This window comes from Brassica rapa, chromosome A01, assembly GCF_000309985.2.
Source record: "Brassica rapa cultivar Chiifu-401-42 chromosome A01, CAAS_Brap_v3.01, whole genome shotgun sequence".
Classification (NCBI taxonomy): domain Eukaryota; kingdom Viridiplantae; phylum Streptophyta; class Magnoliopsida; order Brassicales; family Brassicaceae; genus Brassica; species Brassica rapa.
In genome coordinates this window covers 5,294,478-5,316,238 of record NC_024795.2, presented here as the reverse complement: position 1 = coordinate 5,316,238, position 21,761 = coordinate 5,294,478, and the positions used below count along the sequence as shown (strand labels likewise).

Below are 21,761 nucleotides of genomic sequence, written 5' to 3'. Positions count from 1 at the left end.
TAATACCCATGTATTTTCCTCACCGCAGGCCTGGACATTTTATCCGGACCCGAAGATCCGACCCGAAACCGACCCGAAAAAACCCGGTTCGGATAGGAACCGACCCGATTAAATTACCCTATCGGGTCTTGTTACAGAGGACCCGCGGATCTTAGACCCGACCCGACCCAAATCCGAAACCCGATGGGTACCCGAATTAATAATGTAAATTAAATAAAATGCATCAAAGGAGAATCGAAGACGGGTTATTTGTCTAGAGAACATGGGGTCAACCACTAGGAGACAACGAATTGTTGTTGTATCTCGCATAGTTAAGTATATATACACATTTTAATATAATAAAAACACAAATTTTGAATAAAATTTTGAATATTTTTGGATATATAAATATTTTCAGATATTTTTTTGTATTTTTAGGTCTTTTTTAGATCGAACCCGAACCGAATCCAACCCGAAATCGAACCGAATTCGAACCGATAAATTCTAATTACCCGAATGGGTCAAACTATCTAAGACCCGACCCGACCCGGACCCGGCACGACCCGACCCGACCCGGACCCGGCACGACCCGAACCGATCCGGAACCGAAATTCTGAAATTACTCTATCGGGTCCTAAACTCTTGGACCCGGAATACCCGGACCCAAAAAGACCCGACCCGAATCCGATCCGACGACCCGAATGCCCAAACCTACCTCACCGAAACAATAAATATACTCTCTCTGTTTGTGATTATCATCTTGACATATTTCAAATGGATTTAAAATTACAAAAATACACTAGTAATATTTTTTATGTAATATACAATTAATTAAATAAAATAATTTAAATCATTGATGGTCATTTAAAATGGCAAATATATATATATATATATCTAAAATGTAAATTGCATTGGAAATACACTTTTAAAAGAAGAAAAAAATCAATCTAAATGACTCTTTTTGCATAATGGAGAAAGTAATAAATATTTTTGATTAAAGACAACATATAATTATCATAATTTTCTTTTACGATTTTTGAATAATAATTCTACAGTGAGATATGAACCTTTAGTTTCAAATCATCCAAACTATTTTTTAAAGATTTTTTGGAGACTGGCCTTATCATTAGTAAGGACAAAACACAAGACTATTTCAAACTTGATGAAAGCCAAACGAACCCGTTGTGTTGTAAGGGTTATTCTTTTTCTTAAAGATGGAAAGAAGATTAAATGTTGTAAAATTAAATTTATTTTTATCATCGCTTTACAGCATGGTTGCCACACCTAATTTCCCTCTATGTAAGTTTGAATTTGTATGTTTAATCATTACTGGTGATCAAATATTAGGGTTTGACGAATCATCCTACATTTTTGTGGTAGAACTTCATAAATGTTGGACCTGAGATAAATAACGAAAATGCAAATGTTAATTTTGTGCGAGGCCAACCTCAGCTTATGAAGAACATTCCAAGACCATCTGCGGTTAACATACCGCATTTTTCATGCAGTATTAATGAAAGCATGTCCACCATTTCATTACAACTCTTAAGAATAGACTTACAAAAACTAATCCATTTTATTTTTTTGTGGTAAGAAGAAGATCCAGAAGAACTATTACAATTGCAAAGAAGGCTACAACTGACTATGACTACATAACAATTTGCGTATGGTCGACAAAAGAACAAAACACCTTTATCTTGATGGAGATCTCGTCGAAAGACATTTCCCGCACGACACGAGTTTCAATAACGCCCGTGGTCTTGTCCTTCTTCCTCTCACCTTCAACCTCGTTGCCTACATTTTCAAACAAAAAAAAAAATCAGTTAACCATAACAAAACAAAGTTTTGATTTTGTACAGAAGATAAAAAGAGTGTTGCTAACCTTGCGACGTGTGCCTCTTGAGGTTTTCCAGCATAACAAGCTTCTTGATCTAGCTTCTAGCCTCCTGTAAGATAAACAAAGATTATTAAACATTTTTACCAAGCGATCTTGCATGTTTGATCGAATGTTTCTGAGATTCTTACAGATTCTCTTGTTCCAGCTTCTCAGCAATAGACACAGCTTTGCGTTTAGACCAGCCGTTTTGAAGCGTGCATCCATCAGCTTGCTGAATCACATGAGCCAGCGAGACCTTACCTCTCACAATGCTCTGGCTCTGGTTCTGACTCTGGCTTGCTTCCATATGTTTCCTTCTAGCTCGAGCCAACGCGGATGAACCAACTCCTCGCTCTTTTCTTTCCTCCTCTTCCTTCTGTTGCTGACGCCGTCTTTGCCCATTAGATTCAATGACCTCAACTATCTCACTTCTCCCGCTTCCATTCACGTTGTGATCTTGTCCAACGAGTGCTAAAGACGATCTTGGCCTCGAGTCTCTCTTTGTCTCGCATCTGATCTCTATAGTTACCGGAGACTCAAGAACCGCCTCAAACGCTTGCATTATATGCCCACGGAACTTCTCAGCCGTGGACTTTGTTAACGGTGAGCTGAACATTAAATGCACCGTAGGAGCTGCACCAACACCACCAAGAAAATGAAAAATTTGGCAATCAAAGTAAGGATTTTAATATCAAAATGCATTTTACCTGAACCGAGACTAAGAGAGACGATTCTTCCTTCTTTATAAAGAAACTCTCTCAAACCGTTTACTCTAAGCTTCTCAATAACTTCCAACCAAATCTCTTCAACAGCCGGTCGGTTTTTTCTACTTTGTCTGTCTAAACCAGAACTTCTTTCCCCTGCTGCTGCGTCGCTAGAAGGATCAAGATGGTGATCTGAGCTTTCTCTTTCTCTACCTCCAATGTTCTCTAGCGGCAACGGAGTTCGGTTTACGCTAGTGTCCGCAGTGGAAGAACGGTTAAGCAAGTAGTTCTGATCAGGAGCTAGCTGAAGCAAAGCGGCTGTGAGCCAAGTCAGTTTATCGTTTGATACTCTCAGCTGCTTCTCTGCCTCGGATAGAGTCTTGAGAGCTTGTCTAAGCTTCTCCATATCTTCTTTAGATACTAAAAGTAGTTAACAAACCAAGAAGATGGATTAGAAAACAAAAGAAATGATGCAGAGAGAATATTTCAAATATATGATTATCTAGTTTACTATTTAATTTATTAATAAAATTGTGGAAGTCCCTTAGTACATTGGTTTGACTAAGTATTCATTAATGCTTCTACCAGATTATGGGGAAAAAAAAGGTTATAAGAGATCTTCAGCAAAAAAAAATATATTTGTTTGTTTAGAGTTTTATGGTTTTAGCTGTCTAGTAAATTTTGTATTCAGTTTTGAGATTTGATTAATAAAATTGTGAGTTTTTCCGTTCTACATAGATTTTAACGAACTGAAGATATGGCCTATTCGGGATTCAAAAACTAAATGAATAACCTTGTGACTATTTTAATTTTCATGATATTTTCAGAATCAACAGATGACTAGTTCTATCCTAGAGCTTCATCTACATATTGTAAAATGTGAGAAACTCACATGGTTGCCGTCGAAAAAACTTCCTTCTATGCTGATCTTTAGTGAGGTCATAGCTACCCGCGAGAATGTCTGTTATGACCGTTGCAAGCTGAGACATCAAAGCCAATGGTTCTACACTTGTTTCCATTATTGTTCTCAAGTTCTTCACAGTGTTTACAGTATCTGCAGATAAAGCTAAATCAAGAAGATCCACTAACTTCTCATCAGAAACAAGCCCAACCTGCAATAACCAAGAAACGAATGTCAATGGAGAAATATATATATAAAAAGACATTTGACTTTTCGATTAATGCTTACCAGTTCCTGAACCAAAGGAACAGAGATCCTCTGTCCTAACAAACTCAGCTGTTCAAGAGTCATCTCAGCATCCCTCAAAGAACCATCTGATCTCGAAGCTATAAGCTTCAAAGCATCTTTCTCTATCTCAATCTCTTCCTTTGACGCAATCCATTGCAATGAATAAACAATATCCGCGTCTTTGAGCTTCGGGAAAAAGAACTTCTGACACCTCGAGATGATCACATGAGGCAACACATCGAGACTAGAACACACGAGGATAAAGACCACACGCCGCGGCGCTGCACGGTCCACCACTTTGGACACAGCACTCCAGCAATCAGATGAGAAAGTATCACAATCATCGAATATGAAAACACGAGGGGAATGAGATGAAACCGTCACATTGTTGTTACCCTCAAGCAGATCCATAATGTTGTCTACAGGACCAACTTCTCGAATGTTCCAGCTCTTCCCCATCTCGTGCGAGACGCATGAGGTGCACACACCACAAGGCTTCTGCTGTTCTGATGAATGACAGTTGAGAGCCCTTGCGAATATCCTAGCGCAAGAGGTCTTCCCCGTTCCGTTTGGACCGTGGAACACGTACAATAGTCCGAGCTTCCTTCTTGCAACCGCGTTGGAGAGAGCTTGCACAACTAGATTCTGTCCTACAAGATCCCTGAATGTTTTAGGAGTGTACTTCTCCGTAAGACTCTGATGCTGTTGCTGATGCTGCTGATGATGATGATGACTCTTCTTCTTGTTGTGTCTTTTCTCTCCTGACCTTCCTTCTGAAGCAAGATCAGAATCTTCTTCTTCGTTCTTGAGCAAATTATCCGCAAAGATCCCTAACTCTCCTGAGTAGTCATGCACCCATCCTTCATTCTCCGCACTGTCAACTAGCAAAGGAAGCGCCTCGCCGCCATCAGAGCAGACGAAAGAGCTAGAGTCACCATCATTATCCTCAGGCTGTCTCATCATCAAATCAGAACCATTCCTCCTCTCACTGGCTTCACCTTTTCTCCCCTTAGAATCAGACATACCGCAAGACAAACTCCTACCCGCTTTGTCTAGAAAAGTCTTCCCTCGGTGATGGATTCTAGACCAGTTAAACGGAATCCCACAAGCCTTAGTCATGTTCTGTTCCCCTAATCCCTCTTTCTCACCTTGAGGAACTGAGTTAGAAGCAACAGACATCTCACTCTTCCCACCACCAGTGTCTCTATCTCTATCTATATCTATACTCTTACCACGAACTCTCCTCGTCCCTCTAAACTTCCTTCTCTTAGTCCGACTCATTCCACCGCCTCCATATCTAACACGTGGACGAACATTAGATGAAACAACATCATCACTATCACCACCACCCACAACAGCCTCATGTAACTGATCAGACAATGTCTTAGCAATAGCGTCATTGATTCTACTAAGCCTCCCACTAGCTTTCGAACCCGTATCACCACAATGAGTCTCCTCCTCAACTCTATAACTCTTCCTACTAGACTCCTCCCTCTTCACCCTCCTACCAAACCCTTCATCAGAAGGAGTCACTCTACACGTCCCGAAGTTCACAACGGGTGAAGAGCCACTCAGAGCAGACAACCTACGGCTAGACTTGGACTTGTTCTTCTCTCCTTTCTTGGGAAGCAAGTCCACAATCGAAGGAGGGGTGTTCCAAGCGGGAGGGCTAGCGGAAGGGTCTCTGAGGGAGCGTGACCTCTGGAGGACGATGAGGTCTCTCATCAAGGCGCGGTCGGTTAGGACAGGGCTCTGTTTGTGCATATGGTTCTTCAGGTGGATGCAGTTGGTTAAGTGGATGTGGTTACGGAGATGCTCGCCGATGTCTCCATTTGCGTCTTTCAGGATTCGGTTGTTCCGAGTTGAGGAAGAGGAAGCAGCGACTCTCGTCGTCGTCGTCGTCATTTACAGAAACCAAATCGAATCGTATCTCATCTTTGTGAAACCAAAGATTACAGCTTTTAATGTCTTAAATCTCAGAAACCCAAAACCAAATCGGTTAAGAGAAGTTTTAAATCGGAGAATTGAGAACCCAAATGGGGAAAAGATTGAAACTTTGAAGGTAAAGGATCAAACTTTGTGGTGATTCAGGTGCAGTGAAGATGGTTTCTCAATTAATGAGAGAGAGAGAGAGGCAAGTGGGCATCGAAGTGAGTGACTTCATCAGTGAGTCACAGGGACAACAGAGATTAAAAGAGACGGCAGCGTTTTAAAGGAAGTCACAGATCTCTCCTCTTTTCTACACCAAATTTTCACATGCAGATTCAGAGGAGACTCATGGGTTCTGGAAGATAACGATGGCTTTTGGCAGAGGCGAGGTGAGAGAGAGAGAGAAGAGAAACCTCTGTTTTGGATAGAGGGTTTTGTAGAGAGAGAAATGGAGACAGATCTGTTGCAGAGACGAACATAGATAGGTATGGTAGGAACAAAGCCAATAAAGAGCTGTCCGTTTGTAGGAGAAAAAGCATGCAAATGAATATTAGAAAAATACTTATTTTTAAAAAAAAAATCAAATAAAAAGTTTCCGAATTTTTGCTACCAAATTATCAAAAAGTGTCGGCCTTCGAATAATGCGGCTTGTATTTTTCTGTGTGTTTAAAAACTAGTCGTTGGCATTTATTTTCTCATCCTTGTTTTTTTGTTAGTAAATATGATTTGGTTATTGTTGGATTTAACCATTTCAGTGCTTAGAAGATCCATTGATTTGTCATTGCTGGCTCTTATCTCATTTGTCATTTGTTGGTTGCTTGTGCGGTTTAGGTTGCTTCTCTGTTCATTTAATGTCTAATAATGTCTTGTTGATTCTAATTTTTTTTTAACTGCATTTTGCAGCCTTCGAACTTCTGTGAGGTCTCTTTCTTGCTCTTTGGTGGTTTCGATAAGTAATTTAGAGTTTTGTATTGATTCTTCGTCTTTTTCTTTGTCTTTTATTGTCTCGGCTAAATTGATCTTGGATATGTGTGAAGTGTTAATCTCCTTCTTCCTGGTTGCTTAGCTACCGGTCCTTGAATGTGCTTATTGAATCCTTATGGTTTTCTTTTCCGTAGCTGTCGAATTTTTAGAATATTGATTGTGTGTTGTGAATGACTGTGAAGTATCATCTCCTTTCAGGTTAATGTTTTCTGATATAGTTTATTTACAGTTAATCTTAATTGGTGACATGTTTTTAAGGTGAATTAGTTCATGTCATGAACTTCATGACAATAACTTGTATTTTAAATAATTTCGATTGGATGTATAATTAGTTTATATTGTATTCATAAAAGATTGTTAAAGGGAAGATATGTCCACTTAACCTACCTAGTCAAATCTTTGTGCTCATATTTAACAGTTCAAAGTGAATTTTTTCTTAAACTTATTTAAAGTAAATATTTGTGATGATCATATTTCCTTTTAAGTTTGACCATAATTATGGTTTTTTTTTTGCTTAAGCTTTGGGACCATAATTATGGTTCCTACTTACAACCACTAAAAATTGGTTTGGTCTCATAGATTTTCTTTGATTGACGTTGAAGTCCCTTAAATGAGTGAGAAGAACAGAGTGCTGTCTGAAAGTAACGTACAGTCGGAAGTTTGTTTTTCTATCTATATGACGGAAAAGAATATTACTCTAAATGCTACTACTGATATGCTTTCTATCTCAAATAAGATTACATTATATGAAAATATAACTAATAAGAGCTCTAACCCAAAAAAAGACTTTTAGAGAGGAAAAACAAGAAATCGAATACGACAACTAAAATTTGATGGTTCGGACGATAACTATTATGGTACGACGGTTAACATCAATATCACGTGCTCATATTGAGATCTTAGATGATCATCAAACAGAAAATATGTTGGCGTAGCTAGGTGATCATTAAAGTTGCTTTTGTTATTTTCATAAAACAAATAAGTGAGTATTTATTTAACATTTTACCCAAAAAAAAGTGAGTATTTTATGGAAGACCTGTTTATAACTTATTTTTCATAAAACAAATAAGTGAAACAGGTATTTTATGGAAGACCTGTTTCTAACCAAAATATTATTAAATTTATGTTTATAACTTGCATTCAAAGTGAACTAGTCATAACCATCAGCATGTCATATAGCTATAGATCTAAGAATTGTTCCTAATTCTTTTTTTTTTGACATAGAGAATTAAAAACTTCATATATAATCTATATATATAAAGAAATGTTCGCCTCTCTCCCGTGAAGCCACGTCATCAATTCATACGTTCTGGGAGCGACACGTGTCCCATTTTATATTTGGAGCTAAAATATAACAAAAGTCTAAATAAATGAATGCAGTCAGGGGTAATTGAACCCAACACCTCTAGCACTGGTAATTTCTCTTAGAACCACTCGGCTAAAGTCACTTTTTATAAATATGTGGCCGCGAAAATACTTATTATCGTGTCGGCTGAAAGCCCATGCTTCTTCTGTTTGTGGCCAAGGCCGGCACTGACTGACGTCAAGATGAAGATCGTGAAGTTAAAAACTTTGCTCCAAACAGTTTTGCAATGTTTCCAACCTTTATAACTTGATGCATATAATATATATCAAAATACATTTGTTGTATACGCTTTTATTAGTTTTGCTTTTAAAAGAAGATATTTGCAGTTATAAATGTTTTGTGCCAGTGAAGTAATGGTTGAAAAACCTCTATACATATGTCATTTTAAAATAACACTCAACTTCTATATATAGTCAATACATATGTCCATGTTATATTCTAGATTAAATATTTTCTCTTTTAAAAATATAGAAAACAGTTTTTTTAGTCTACAAGCAAATATTGTAGAGAAAGTATGCATTATACAAAATAATATATATTTAAAATCCATACGCAAAAACATAAAAGTTGTTATAGGTCTTTTTTGACACATACACACTCCACTATGAATAAGAATTAAAAAAAACCAGTATTGTCATCAAACTTTATCACAAATCCACATTTGTACATCTATAATTATGAGTTAGACAATTAGTTAATTTGATACAATACCAAAGCAATAATAATCGAAAAACAACTATACCATCGCATACTAATAAGTAACCCATAACAGAACCAAATTCTTGAATATTAAAACAAATTTCAACTCAAGCATTTACTGAATATCAAATTAACTAATATCCCGCCCGTAGGGCGGGCCAACCCTAGTTTCTTATAAATTGAAGTTTTACATATAAGTGAAGGAGAAAGCATAGGATTCGGATAAAAGTAATAAATGGAAGACGGTATGGACCACCGATTTATATACTTTGGAAATTAGTAATCTAGTTGGTCCAAGAGAGGCGTTATCACGTGTCTTTAGCAAGACTCATGAGACATCATACATTTATTTTTATTCAAAGAGGCATATCAGCATCACTGGCTACATGTGTGTATGCGTATGTTATTGTATACAGTACTGATACCTGTATTTAAATATGTACTGCTTTTATTACATGGACGGCAAATTACCAAATATAATCTAAGACACCTGAACATTTATTTTATCTATGTTTTGAACCGATGAGTGAAAACCCAAACTTATAAAAATATGCAATTTGGTTTAAAAATGCATTAGTAGTGGTTTTACAACATCCTAGTCATCTAAATATATCTTCTTAAATTGATATGGCTAAATCTTGGTTATGTGCGTGTGAACTTACTACTCTACTTAACAACTCTTTGGGACCAAAATCACATTTCAAGTGAAACATTAGGATGGTCCCGAAAAACAAAGCTTATGTTGCAGCGCGCGCAGTTATACAAAAGAACGTTAGAAGATACTGTATAAGTCACATCACCAATGGCCTCTTCTGTATATTTGTTTATTACGATGTTAACATTATTTCTGGTTGCATTGCCTATATCCAATATTTATTACATAGAGACAGATGACTTGAAGCTATATAGTGTGGACGCTTTAACTTTCTCAACTACTTTGTAAAAGGTTGAGAATCGGCATGGCTCGTGAACGAAGATTGTATTGAACAAATACGTTGTTATCTACTTGGCTATATCCAAAAGATGAAAAGAAAAAGGTACAATGACAACATGCAAATTCGAGATATAGGTTTCCCCCAAGTTTTGTCGCGGGGTGGATAATCAATCAAATATTTTAAAAATGAAGGGAGAGTTTATAAATAGCACCTAAGATGAGGCGTTTGTAGTTCCAAAATCCAATGAACTAAAAAGATGACTTCAATTAGACATCACTGACACGTTAACTTTACGTTTTTAATTCCAGAAGTACTTTGATTCTCGAGCCCAAAACTCATGCGCTGTAACACTTGGAACTTGTAAAAGTGGAGAAGAGAAGGATCTTTATTGATTAACTCAGGAAGCTACTTTGTTGTTATAAACCCTAGCATCTGAATGCTAAATACTAGGAGTGCAAATGTCAAAATCCCTACAAAATGTGCAAAATCGTATTTTTATGTATAATATAATCAGCTGATATAATTGACTATCTTTATAAATTTAAGTCTCAACATTTCAAATATTCATGGTTACCAGCCAAAAATGCAGTTTTTTTTTTACAAAATTACAATTATACATTGTTACTTGTTAGATGTGTTGATGATAACCAGATTTGAATATGGTTACATATTTTTACACAAAACCATTAAATTTTGTGGACAAAAAATTCTAAGACAAAACTATGAGAAATTAAATTAGAACTATCTAATATGCAAGCTGCCTTTAACTGATGTTCCAACATCCACATGTAAGATTCGTACGTATATATCGATCCATACCTAACCTTAGAACCAAAATGTCCCAAACATTGTAATCATCGATCAGGTCGAAGATTCCGGTCTTTCCTACGTTTTCTAAAATCTCTTGTTAGTTTTAAAAGTTAACTAGATTTTGACCCGCGCTTTCAAAGCGCGGGATTATCTAATTTTGAAATATATTTTATTTATAACTTGTATAACATGTATATTTTTTTAATCAGTGTTTTTATGTTATATTTTTAGTAGCGGTTTTATATAATTAGGATGATAAGTAACTATATATAAATATAAAAATATATAATCTTGATGCTAATATAATAGTATAGATGTATACATATATATATATATATATGTATTTATAGTTGAGAGGTTGTGAAAGAGTTCAAATATTAAGTGGGTTTTTTTAATATTATCAGACATATTTTACTATCAAAACTAAAAACTAAATTGGTATCTATAATTTTTCAAATTTGTCATAAGTAAAAACTATAAATGTAATTTTTAAAATTAAAAATATATAACTTGTTTTGTAGTTTTTTTTCTTTGTTTTGGGTAATAATTATGTATATGTAAGGGTAGCAGTAGATGATTTGTGTTAATTATGTAAAGTTTTTTTTAAAGTGTAATTAATATCCTTTTGTCAGATTTGTTTAGTGGGATGTTGAAATTATTTTACCATCTTATTAGTCCACATTGGAAATTAACGCTAAATCTTTTTTGCATATATAAGTCGTCTTAAGACACTATAAGATAGTCAAAAAATATATTAAATATTTTCTTTATGTTGAAATTAAAAAGACAAAAAAATCTGATTCTTTAGTATTATTAAAAAATCAGATAGTGAAAGTAAAAAGACAAAAACTCTGCCGACATCTTCATTTTCTCCGTAACTTCTCTCAAATTAGAAAAGCAATCGCTCTCCTCGTTGTTTCCGATTCGAAGATCTCCCAAAAAAAATCAGAAGGAGTAATCTCATTTCTTGTTCATCTCTGTGTGTTATAAAAGGTAAGAATTACAATACATTCTTCGATGATTAAATCTTTGTTATATTTTGTTCTTTGTTTTTAACAATTGAAACCACATGCAATTGACAGAGTAAAAGCTCACAGAGTAAAAGAGAGTTTCGAAAACTTATAGCTTTGAATGATAAGCACTGAGATCTCAGATCTGTTCAGATCTTGTTGATAACTTGGATCGAAGAGGAAGTGAAAGATCATAAAAGCATGTAAGTTTTGAAAGCCCGATTCAACTAATCTGTTTTAGTTTAATCTGTTGCTTACTGTTTTTTTTTAAGGAAACAAAGTGAAACAGAAGCTTTAAAAGTCGGTAGATTCACAGAGGATTTGACCATACCCAATATCTAGGTCAGATTTTTCTTTTATATTTGGCCCATCTCTAACATCATTACTTTGATCTTTAAAAACATGTTATTGTTTTGTTTTTCAGAGCTGAAGGCAAAATCTTGTGAACAAACATGTTCATGGAGTTGTGAAAATCTCAGCTCCATGAATCCTCTCATATGTCCATAACGATCTCTGCATTTCCAACACGATCTCTGCCCTTCCAGCGTGATAAGTGGTTGTCGATTGTATCATAAGAAGAGTTGGAAGACAACCAAAGGTAAATATAATATCATCTGTTCTTCAGATTTTTAAATAACAGATATAAAATTACGGCCACCACTTGTGATGAGAAAGTCTTCTAATTAATTTAGAACCTAAACATAGGAACAAAGTAAAGAAAGATGATGCCGTATCTTCTAAAATATTTTATTAGTTTTGAAATAATACCGATAACTGATTTATTCATCTACTTCACTGATTTATATATAATTTACATTAATTTTCTCCATTCAAAGTACAAAATATATTTGTTAATAATAAAAATTGCGATTTTTGGTGATTTTAAAAAGCATACAATCAATGTTAGTTTCAAATCAAAATTAACACTACGTTTACCTTAACTATAACAACTGTTTTAATAGTATAGATTTATATCTACAACATCAAATATTATATTATCCTCATGAACAGAGCTATAGTGATTATTTCTCACCTCGATATGTAATTGAAACTTTTGATTAATTCAAGTATATTTGAATTTGAGTTGGTTAATTTTGTGTAGATTGGTGTGGATCAAACATTTGACGATTAACTTAACAATGCATTAGGATAAATAGACTGATTGAAAAGCAGAAATCCAACATAAGTTTATGAAAGAAAAAAAAACCAACGAATTTTTTAAAAAAAAAAAAACTCAAATGAAAGAAAACAATAAACAGTAGTCTTCTTCCTAACTTAGCCACGTTTCTTAGCAGCCTCTTCTGCCTTCTCGATTTTAACAGTCATTAAGCATGGTTTCTTTGATGTTGAACTGATGTCAGGTAGAGAAATAGCCTCATCTTTGTTTCTCTTACTGGATGGTGTGGACACAGACTCGTTAAGTTCTTGGCTATCAGTCAAATAAACAGAACCCTGCATAAAAACACATTGATAAGGTCGTTAAGAAAGAAACTCTCGCGTTAAAAATATTGATATCAACTTAGATTAGACAATTTTACCTCATCAACACTGGTAATTGTCAAGGGCGTATCAGACTGAACTGGTGTGATTGAACCAGTTAAGCAATTCATCCTGTCTTTGTAGATTTTTCCGACTTTGTATATCTCAGCACCATAAGATACATTATCCTTCTCAACATAGACTCCAAATGCGAAACTTTGTCCAATCAAATCAGTAATAGCGTCTGGTATTAAGCTTGTGTCTTCAAGCTGTCAAAATAGAGTTATAGATTAGTTTTATTTCGTCAGTAGGATTGCATAAAATAATCGCCATATTTAATTATAATATTTACCTCATCCCAGCTTCCATTCAACAACTTGACTGGGGATTCAGCAACAATCCCATTAGCCACCTTGTCTAGGATCATTATTTTTGACAGACCAGTATCATCTTTGACCATCAAATGAAGCCAGAACCTATAGAGTTGACAGACATCAGTGATTCTTTTAACTGGTCAACATCAGTATAATGTAAAAAGCATGTCGTTTTATTTTATTTCTTTAAGCCATACCTTGGTGAAACTTTCAGAACATAGTCGTTGCATGCCTCACACCACCAAATATGAGTGGTGATCTCAATTCCATTCACTATCTTATTCTTGGTGCCTGTTTTTATCACCCTTTTTTGGCATGCATCACAACCAAAGTAATACCAGGACCAATCCATATCAATTTCATAGACTGTGCAAGTCACTAAACATTTATCAACCTAAACAATAAAAAATAAAATGGTTTTAACCAATGTACACGGGCTATACATTTTAACATAAGTAAAATAGCGCGGGTAAACTGCTTACTTGAGTTGATGCTTTCATTTCATAAATGTTTTTAGTGGGGTATAGCAACCACTTATCACGCTGTCCTCGCTTATCTGCCTGATCAATTTGCTTCTTGATGTACTCTTGACTGTCCTCATTAATTTCATACGGCATTAGAGTTTTGTCATCCCCAGTATCCCTTACAAAAATATACTCTCAAAGTTAGTCTGATAGACAAATAAGTACTGTAAAAAAAAAAAAAGATCATCCCCTTACATATCTTTAAATGCTTCTGCGTCTGGTATTGCAGGGTTGATGATCATTTGAGAAGCATCAAAGGAGTTAGAAATTTGTACTTCTCCTGTTGTGGATACGATTTAGTAGATTAGATATTATACAGGCTTATGTATATAATAATTGTTATTTTTTTAACGAAATCTAGCGAAGTTCAAATATGCACCTCTGAACTTTCCAATTTTTGCAAACCTCAGAAGCAAAGTAACCAAACCATCGTCTTGATTGCAGGCAGAATGGAGAGTGTCGGTTAACTTGCCCCAAATACAGCATGGTATTCTTGAATCACTAACTCACAAGTAAAAAAAGCGAGGTTAGTCAAACTATATGAAATTGATTATGTCACTCGAAAATAATTGATTGGATTGAATTTAGATCACAGAAAAAATTACTTGATGTCTCTTAGGGTGAACTCTAGTTTTTTACGCTGGTTTCCACCAGCACATTGAATAGTTTCGACAGCACCACAATCCAAAACTTGGCCCAGCACATCTGTTTATAAAACATTGAAAAGTTATTAAATGTAGCAAGTACACAATTTAATTGCAGAAACTATCCATTACGTATTTACCTATTAGGTATTTTTCATCAAGAGTTCCAGATAGAACGCTTTGAAAATCGACCAAATTAAGAGATAAGTCATCATTCATGAAATTGGACCGACTAACGACTGTTGCTTGATTAAATGAAATCTTGTAGATATGGTTTGTTGTGCGATATGCTCCTCCAGCAGGCCTGACTTGGAAGTTTCTGATGTTGCGCCATACTCCAACCAGAAGAAGTCTTCCTTTACTCTCAAAGTAAGTCTTTTTGCAGCTTGCATGAATTTTATGACCCTTGTACATGTTACAATTAAATAAATTAGAAATATTAACATCACTTAATATCAATGCTCAAGTTACACAATTCTTTTTAAAAAAACACTATTCTATTGAAAAAGTAAGTCATTGCTTACATTCTCATCAGCCAATACGAATTCCATGGTTTCCCCCCCGTGATTGATGTTTTGTGACCAGGAATGTAGAACCTTGACATGAACCATCTTAGTAGTGTGCTTTGGCTTCAAGTCGCTGAGGGCGGTGATTTGTTCAGTAGAATCATTTGCTGTGTTGGTGAGCGCTTTAGAAGCCATTATTTTGGTTTTGCGGTATGAGTGTTTTAGCAAGAGGCGTGGGTATTTATAATAGGAAGAAGTTATAGGAAGAGTAGATTAGGTTATTTGAAAACTTGTAGGCTAGTCAAAATATTTTCGAGATCTTTATCGTTAATAAGTACTAAATGCAGTTACCAGAAATGTTTAAAATATATTCTGTGAGTAAGTTACACGCAATCTAGATTATAGGAAGATATTTATGAACTTTGAATGTAGCCTGTGTGTATCTTAATTTTCTAAATTTGGTTGTACATTTATTTGCACCGTGATTGTAGGGCAAATAACCTTCCACCTTTTAAATCGGAAAATCTTATAGGGAATATTATGTTGTTAAAATTATAGTTACAATAGATATGGTATCGAAACTTTAGGAAAAAACAATCAGATATTTTAAAATAAACCGTATCTATTAGATATGGGATTGGTAAATTTTTAAAATAATTGAATAAACTAACCATTAGGTTATGCGTATGAATACATAAGGGTATAAGGTTTGAAAAATATTATTAGTATAAATAAGTCATATTTTTATTTTTATTTGCACACGTGCGTTTGTTGGATTGTTGTTTAATCCTTTTAAGCCTTAAGCCTTATCATTTTAGGGTATAGGGTTTGATTTACATTGTTGTTTACCTATAGTATAGATATTCATCTCGTTAGTGTTTTTATTTTAGGGTATAGGGTTTGACCAAATAAAAATCGAATTGATGGCGTTTTCATAGTATAGGCCGTAGGGTTTGATTATGAAGAGGAATTTGATGGGCTGAACAATAATTTCTGTTTGGATTTTAAAATTCACCAACTTACTCGGCAGTGGGCTTTATTAGGTGTGATGGGCTAGAAAAACAAAGCATTCCGATTGGTCAATTAACATTGACGTTTTTTTGTTTTTTTAAAATGAAAAAAGCAGTGGCAGTTGGTTGTAAATATATTGAAAAGGCAGGGGCAGAATCCTAGGAGGGATTCTGCTTTAATAGTATAGATAATAATAGATCATTAATTAACTATATATACCCCTAGCATTCTTTTATCACGTGCCGACCATCGCTACTTTGCGGCGAAGCATTGCTTGGCTCCACCTGGACCACCTCCACGTGCCAGCATCGGCGTCTTGAGTTCTAAACAAACCTAACCACACTGATCAAATGTTCCCCACATGTTCTTCTATGTAAAGCCCTAATTTAATATCGCAAAAGTTTACGAGGCTAGAAAAGAGTCAAAAGCTGAAGCTAAGTAAACCAGTACATATTGCGACATTGGCTTATGCTATTACTAATGTTTTGAAAACGGACTGGTCAAACCGGTATATCTACGAGTCCTCCTTTTCATCTGATTTTTGGATTGTGTTAAAAACTTGATTTGAGTTAGACCTCTTGAACATCTCGATTGTTTCATTTTTTGATGCAACAAATACATAGACCAAAAACAGAAGAATACGAATATTTTGTTTATTGTCTGTCATTAGACAAGCTTAAAACTTCTGGTCAAATGAATGTTAAAAGTATCATCACTACAGAGAAGATAATTAGTCAACTTAATCAATCACAAGTTCACAACATAAATAAAGATTACAGAACGCAATTTATTTTCTCTGCTCTCGGCCACACAACATATATAGAAGATTGCAAACTTACATCTTCGACATCTTCAACCAAAATTCTAGCGTAAATCTCTTCCCAAGGACAGTAAGATAATACAAGGTTAACCACTGTCGCTGCAAAGAAATTCACAAAAACAATTAATATTAAATTCAAAACAATGAACAAGAGCGTCTGTAGTCCAACGGTTAGGATAATTGCCTTCCAAGCAATAGACCCGGGTTCGACTCCCGGCAGACGCATTTCTTTTTTTTAAAACCAATTCTTCTCGACAGAACAGTTAAACAAAACCGTTGGTTGAGACATCCCCACGTGTGTGGTCTACAATCTCAATTCATTTCACAGCACAAACATCTCTCGACACCAAATCTTCAGAGAGTAGTAACTGAAGACATGGAGCTTTCTTCTTCTCTCAAGCTTTCATCGCCGTTATCTCCTTCCATCGTCAACAACCTTCAGGTTACTTTAAGTTTCATTCTTCAAACTGATCATGTTTCATCTCAAAATTCCGTAACTAAGGGATGCAGTTTCAGGCTAAGCGTGTTGTGTAACAAAACAGAATAGTTCTCTATTACTGTTATGTTCACCTGTGGTTTAAAGTTTGTTACTTTGCAGGGTTCTTCATCAAGTTATAAAGTAAAGTTCTCTAACAACACTTCACTCCCTAAACCGTTTCTTCAACTTGATGATAGAGGCCAACGTCTTCGTGACCAACACGCTTCACATTCTTCTGTCTATCTAAGATCATTTAGAAAACGGGTCATTGCTAAATCAGAAGGATCACAAGGCTGGGACATTGGGAGGTTCATCAAAACATTGTACTTCTTCAACGGACCACCCTCTCCTCTAAAGGTTTTGATTCTCATTGAGGTTTTATAAAAAAAATTGAGGGTTATTGATTGTTTTCTTTTGTTTTGGCTTGTGAAGTTTGTTTCATCAGTGTTTGAGAGACTTACCAACGGACCAACAACGGAGGAACCTCTTAATGAAATGGAGACTTCTGGAATCATACTTGTTGCTGGAGCTACTGGTGGTGTTGGTAGAAGAGTTGTTGATATCTTGAGGAGTAGAGGGTTGCCTGTTAAAGCATTGGTACTAGTCTTTGGATTGGTTTCTTTGATATTCATAAAAATGTGGGTGAAGTATTGAACTTTGTGTGATATATATCCACAGGTTAGAAATGAAGAGAAGGCTCGGAAGATGTTAGGACCTGACATTGACTTGGTGAGAAACTTTCCACATTTTCCTTCTTGGTGTCTTTTATAGTCTAACATCTTTGATGTTTGTCAGATTGTGGCAGACATTACAAAGGAGAACACACTGGTTCCTGAGAAGTTTAAAGGAGTGACGAAAGTGATCAACGCTGTTTCTGTTATAGTTGGTCCAAAGGAAGGAGATACACCTGAGAGACAAAAGTACAATCAGGTTGCTCAAAATTTACAATACTGAAGTTTTTCTCTCAAACCTTTTAATTTTATATATATTCTAGCTATGAGAAATGATGGATATGGGTTTTGATGCAGGGAGTCAGGTTCTTCGAGCCAGAGGTAATTGACTAGAACAACTTATCAATGCTCAACAAAACTGAACTTATAGATTGTGTGGTGATACACAGATAAAAGGCGACTCGCCCGAGTTAGTGGAATACATTGGAATGAAGAACTTAATCAATGCTGTTAAAAATGGTGTTGGACTTGAGAATGGGAAGCTTCTTTTCGGTGTTGGGGGTAATTTTAGTCAAGTAACATGACTTACCACAACATGTCATTTTAATGAAACTTAACCAATGTAATTGTATAGATAACACATTTAAAGATCTACCTTGGGGAGCCTTGGATGATGTTGTAATGGGAGGTGTCAGCGAAAGTAACTTCATAGTAGATTTAACCGGCGGTGAAAACGGTGGACCTACCGGCATTTTCAAAGGTTTGATGATATTATAACAACAACTCTATGTTGCTGTTTTATTTCTCTTTGGTTGTTACTTACATAAACATAACATGTTTCTTAGGAAATGTTTCAACGACAAATAATGGCGGATTCACTAGTGTTAGGACCAAGGTAAAGAGTATGACCCTAATGTCACAGTAATTGTCATTTTATTGGAAGCATATGACTCTTTTTTTTCTTCTTTAAACACAGAATTTTCCAGAGGCAGAGGATCTTTCCGCATATGATGGTTTGGAGTTACGGCTAAAAGGAGACGGGCTCCGTTACAAGCTTATCGTCCGGACAAGCCAAGATTGGGACACTGTTGGTTACACCGCTAGTTTCGACACTTCACCAGGCCAATGGCAATCTGTAACTTAAAACTACTTTTTTCTTGATCTACTTTTTTTGTCGTGTGTGTATCAGTAGCAAACAATGTTATGTTTTTTTTTTGTAAACACGTAGGTACGCTTACCTTTCTCGTCTTTAAGACCTGTGTTTCGTGCAAGGACAAAGTCAGATGCACCTCCTTTTAATCCAGCCAGTATCATTTCACTACAGGTTTGGGTTTTGTCTTTCTGTTAGCATAAGTTAGTTAATCTTTGATTAATCATATTTGTAACGATTAATTCTATTTTCAGCTTATGTTTAGCAAATTTGAGTATGACGGTAAGCTAAACCCCACATTCAAAGAAGGACCATTCGAGCTTCCTCTATCGACCATTCGAGCATACATTCAAGATCCCGTTACTCCAAGGTCTGGTTTAGTTTCTTACTCTTTACAAGACAAAAAACTCTTCACTCTTAACTCTGAAGTGAAACTGTGTTACTTACGGTTACAGGTTTGTTCATGTTGGCTCTGCGGGAGTAACCCGACCAGAGAGACCTGGTTTGGATCTAACCAAACAACCTCCAGCCGTGAGATTAAACAAGGAGCTTGATTTCATCCTCACTTACAAGCTCAAGGTTCGTTTCTCTATACACTCTTCTTAGCAGAGAAACTCATATTCACTAAACTCTTATGAACAGGGAGAGGATCTGATACGTGAAAGTGGGATACCATATGCGATAGTACGGCCATGTGCTTTAACAGAAGAGCCTGCAGGAGCTGATCTCATTTTCGATCAAGGCGACAACATTACGGTAATTTCATTTCATTTTTTTGTTGCTACCATAACTTATTTAACTTAAACATAACCACCAACCTTGGCTTTTTATATTATATAGGGGAAGGTATCGAGAGACGAAGTAGCACGTATATGCATCGCTGCTTTAGAAAGCCCGCATGCTCTCAACAAGACATTCGAGGTTAGTTTTGATTTGTTCTTCTTCAAGAAGATGCTTAATGTCTCATTTGAGCTTCTTTTTTTTTTTTATCTTTGTGTGTTTGTTTTTGCAGGTTAAAAGCACGGTTCCATTTAGCGAACCGTTCACAGTAGATCCTGAGAATCCTCCACCAGAGAAAGACTACAATGAGTACTTCAAGAATCTTAAAGATGGAATCACTGGCAAAGAAGCTTTGGAACAGAGCACTGTTTCTGTTTAAAAAAACCAAGGTCTCTTTCTGCTTCTGTTTTCTTTTTTAACTACAAAACAAAATAAAGGTTGTATATTCCATATGTACACGGCTCGGTACATTGAAGAGTGTTTCTTTTCTAATAGAAAGATGCGTTGCTTATGGACGAAAGTACATAATCATTGAGCGCTGTTTTCTTCTCCAAGAATACCTTGTTATTGGTATTTACATCTGAATAATCTTCTTCATTAAAGTTACGTTTGGAAAATCTGAATTTAATTATTTTGATACAAAAATAAATCTGGAATCAGTTGATGATAAAAGAACACATTGAGAACTGATTAGATGAAAATTTCATATGAAAACTGTATAGCTTTAATGTTAATATTTTCTCTAGATATAGAACATATGAGTCATGCCTTATGCCCGTGGAATACTTATGCTTTTGGATGTGTTAAAAGCGAATCTTCTTGCCACAACTACAAAATTTTGAGGGTTAGCAGTTATTACGAAAACAGTGAGCGATATGTTTTTAATTTTGAGATTTATGAGTTGAGCTCTGATTCATGGAGGGTTCTTGATGGTGTCACTGATAAATGGAGGTTACATCATTCTGATGATGTTGTTTCGTTGAAAGGAAATGCTTACTGGATGCACAAAGATAGAGAAGCTGGCCATAATGTCCTACTCAGTTTTGATTTCACAGCGGAGGTATTTGTATCGTTTCCTCTTCCGGATCAGAGTGATGATGATCGTAGAGATTTGGCTATGTCGGTTGTTAGAGAAGAACACCTCGCGGTTTTGCATCACAATACTGGAACATTCTTGACAGAGATGAATGTATGGTTGAGCAATAAGATCGATGAAGCCAAAGAGGTGTCATGGAGCAAATTCTTAGTAGTGAGCTTCCATAACTTTAAGTATCCACGTTACCCGAAAGAGATGAATTTTTGGGTGGACGATGAGAATAAAGTGGTAGTAACTTGTGTTAGAGACATAAACCATTGTGATCACGTTTACATTGTTGGAGAGGATTTACATAAACATGTTTATGAGGTTGCAAATGATACTTGGATTTGGCCATGTTTCCTCAGTTATGTTCCAAGTTTGTGTCACATCCCCAAGGCAAAAGAAGAATAAAGCTGAACCGAGCACATAGCCAAGGCAAAAGAAGATGATACATCCTATATGGATAAAGCTAGTTAGAGTTTTTTTTAAAAAGGAGAAAGTAGCTTTTGTTGTCCCTCTGCTTTTGTTTTTTTGTTTTTTTTGGTTTTAACTACTGTTTTGATTTTGAAATTGAATAGGTCATCTTAATGATCTTTACTCAAATACACATTTTTATGCTTATAGAGACAGCTTATAATCATGGCAATACATATAAAGGAGAAAAGGGAAATAATGTAATGGAAAATCACTATCTCTCTATGCTCCAACTAGTCTATTCCAAGTATTGCATAACCGCTCTCAGTCTCACTTTCTTAAAGTTCTCGA

General features: G+C 35.6%; 3 protein-coding genes, 1 long non-coding RNA gene and 1 other non-coding gene across 7 annotated transcripts; 4 read left to right on the top strand and 1 right to left on the bottom strand.

Annotated features, from left to right (window-relative positions):
• Window positions 1-1,449: 1,449 nt before the first annotated feature.
• On the bottom strand, window positions 1,450-7,144 carry LOC103856874 (protein STICHEL-like 3). 2 transcript variants are annotated; one of them, XM_009134011.3, is made up of 6 exons: window positions 3,749-7,144; window positions 3,452-3,671; window positions 2,563-2,979; window positions 2,005-2,488; window positions 1,862-1,925; window positions 1,450-1,761 (listed from the first exon to the last, which is right to left on the bottom strand). In XM_009134011.3, the coding sequence occupies exons 1-6, from the start codon at window positions 5,651-5,653 to the stop codon at window positions 1,672-1,674; spliced, it is 3,180 nt and encodes a 1,059-aa protein (XP_009132259.2). In that variant the 5' UTR covers window positions 5,654-7,144; the 3' UTR covers window positions 1,450-1,671. The 2 variants fall into 2 exon arrangements, with proteins under 2 accessions (XP_009132259.2, XP_009132253.2); XM_009134005.3 differs by having other exon boundaries at window positions 1,460-1,773; window positions 3,749-6,896.
• A 1,580-nt stretch (window positions 7,145-8,724) lies between these two features.
• Window positions 8,725-14,977, top strand: LOC103856864. Of its 2 annotated transcripts, XR_004448761.1 has the most exons (6): window positions 8,725-11,464; window positions 11,554-11,684; window positions 11,763-11,823; window positions 11,906-14,129; window positions 14,303-14,384; window positions 14,771-14,977. It is a non-coding gene; the product is annotated as an uncharacterized LOC103856864 (long non-coding RNA). The 2 variants fall into 2 exon arrangements; XR_630925.3 differs by having other exon boundaries at window positions 11,906-14,384.
• A 2,015-nt stretch (window positions 14,978-16,992) lies between these two features.
• Window positions 16,993-17,064, top strand: TRNAG-UCC. The gene has a single exon. It is a non-coding gene; the product is annotated as a tRNA-Gly (tRNA).
• Window positions 17,065-17,215: 151 nt separating this feature from the next.
• On the top strand, window positions 17,216-20,297 carry LOC103856855 (uncharacterized). The gene is given in 16 exon segments (NM_001302036.1): window positions 17,216-17,281; window positions 17,438-17,674; window positions 17,750-17,914; window positions 17,996-18,046; window positions 18,113-18,247; window positions 18,346-18,369; window positions 18,438-18,549; window positions 18,623-18,748; window positions 18,834-18,883; window positions 18,965-19,123; window positions 19,217-19,312; window positions 19,393-19,508; window positions 19,594-19,717; window positions 19,781-19,894; window positions 19,979-20,059; window positions 20,151-20,297. Coding segments are annotated over 16 exon segments (1,803 nt in total).
• A 378-nt stretch (window positions 20,298-20,675) lies between these two features.
• Window positions 20,676-21,407, top strand: LOC103864124 (putative F-box/kelch-repeat protein At3g17540). Its single transcript, XM_009141883.1, has one exon. It carries the CDS (start codon window positions 20,676-20,678, stop codon window positions 21,405-21,407), a length of 732 nt encoding a protein of 243 aa, XP_009140131.1.
• Window positions 21,408-21,761: the final 354 nt, after the last annotated feature.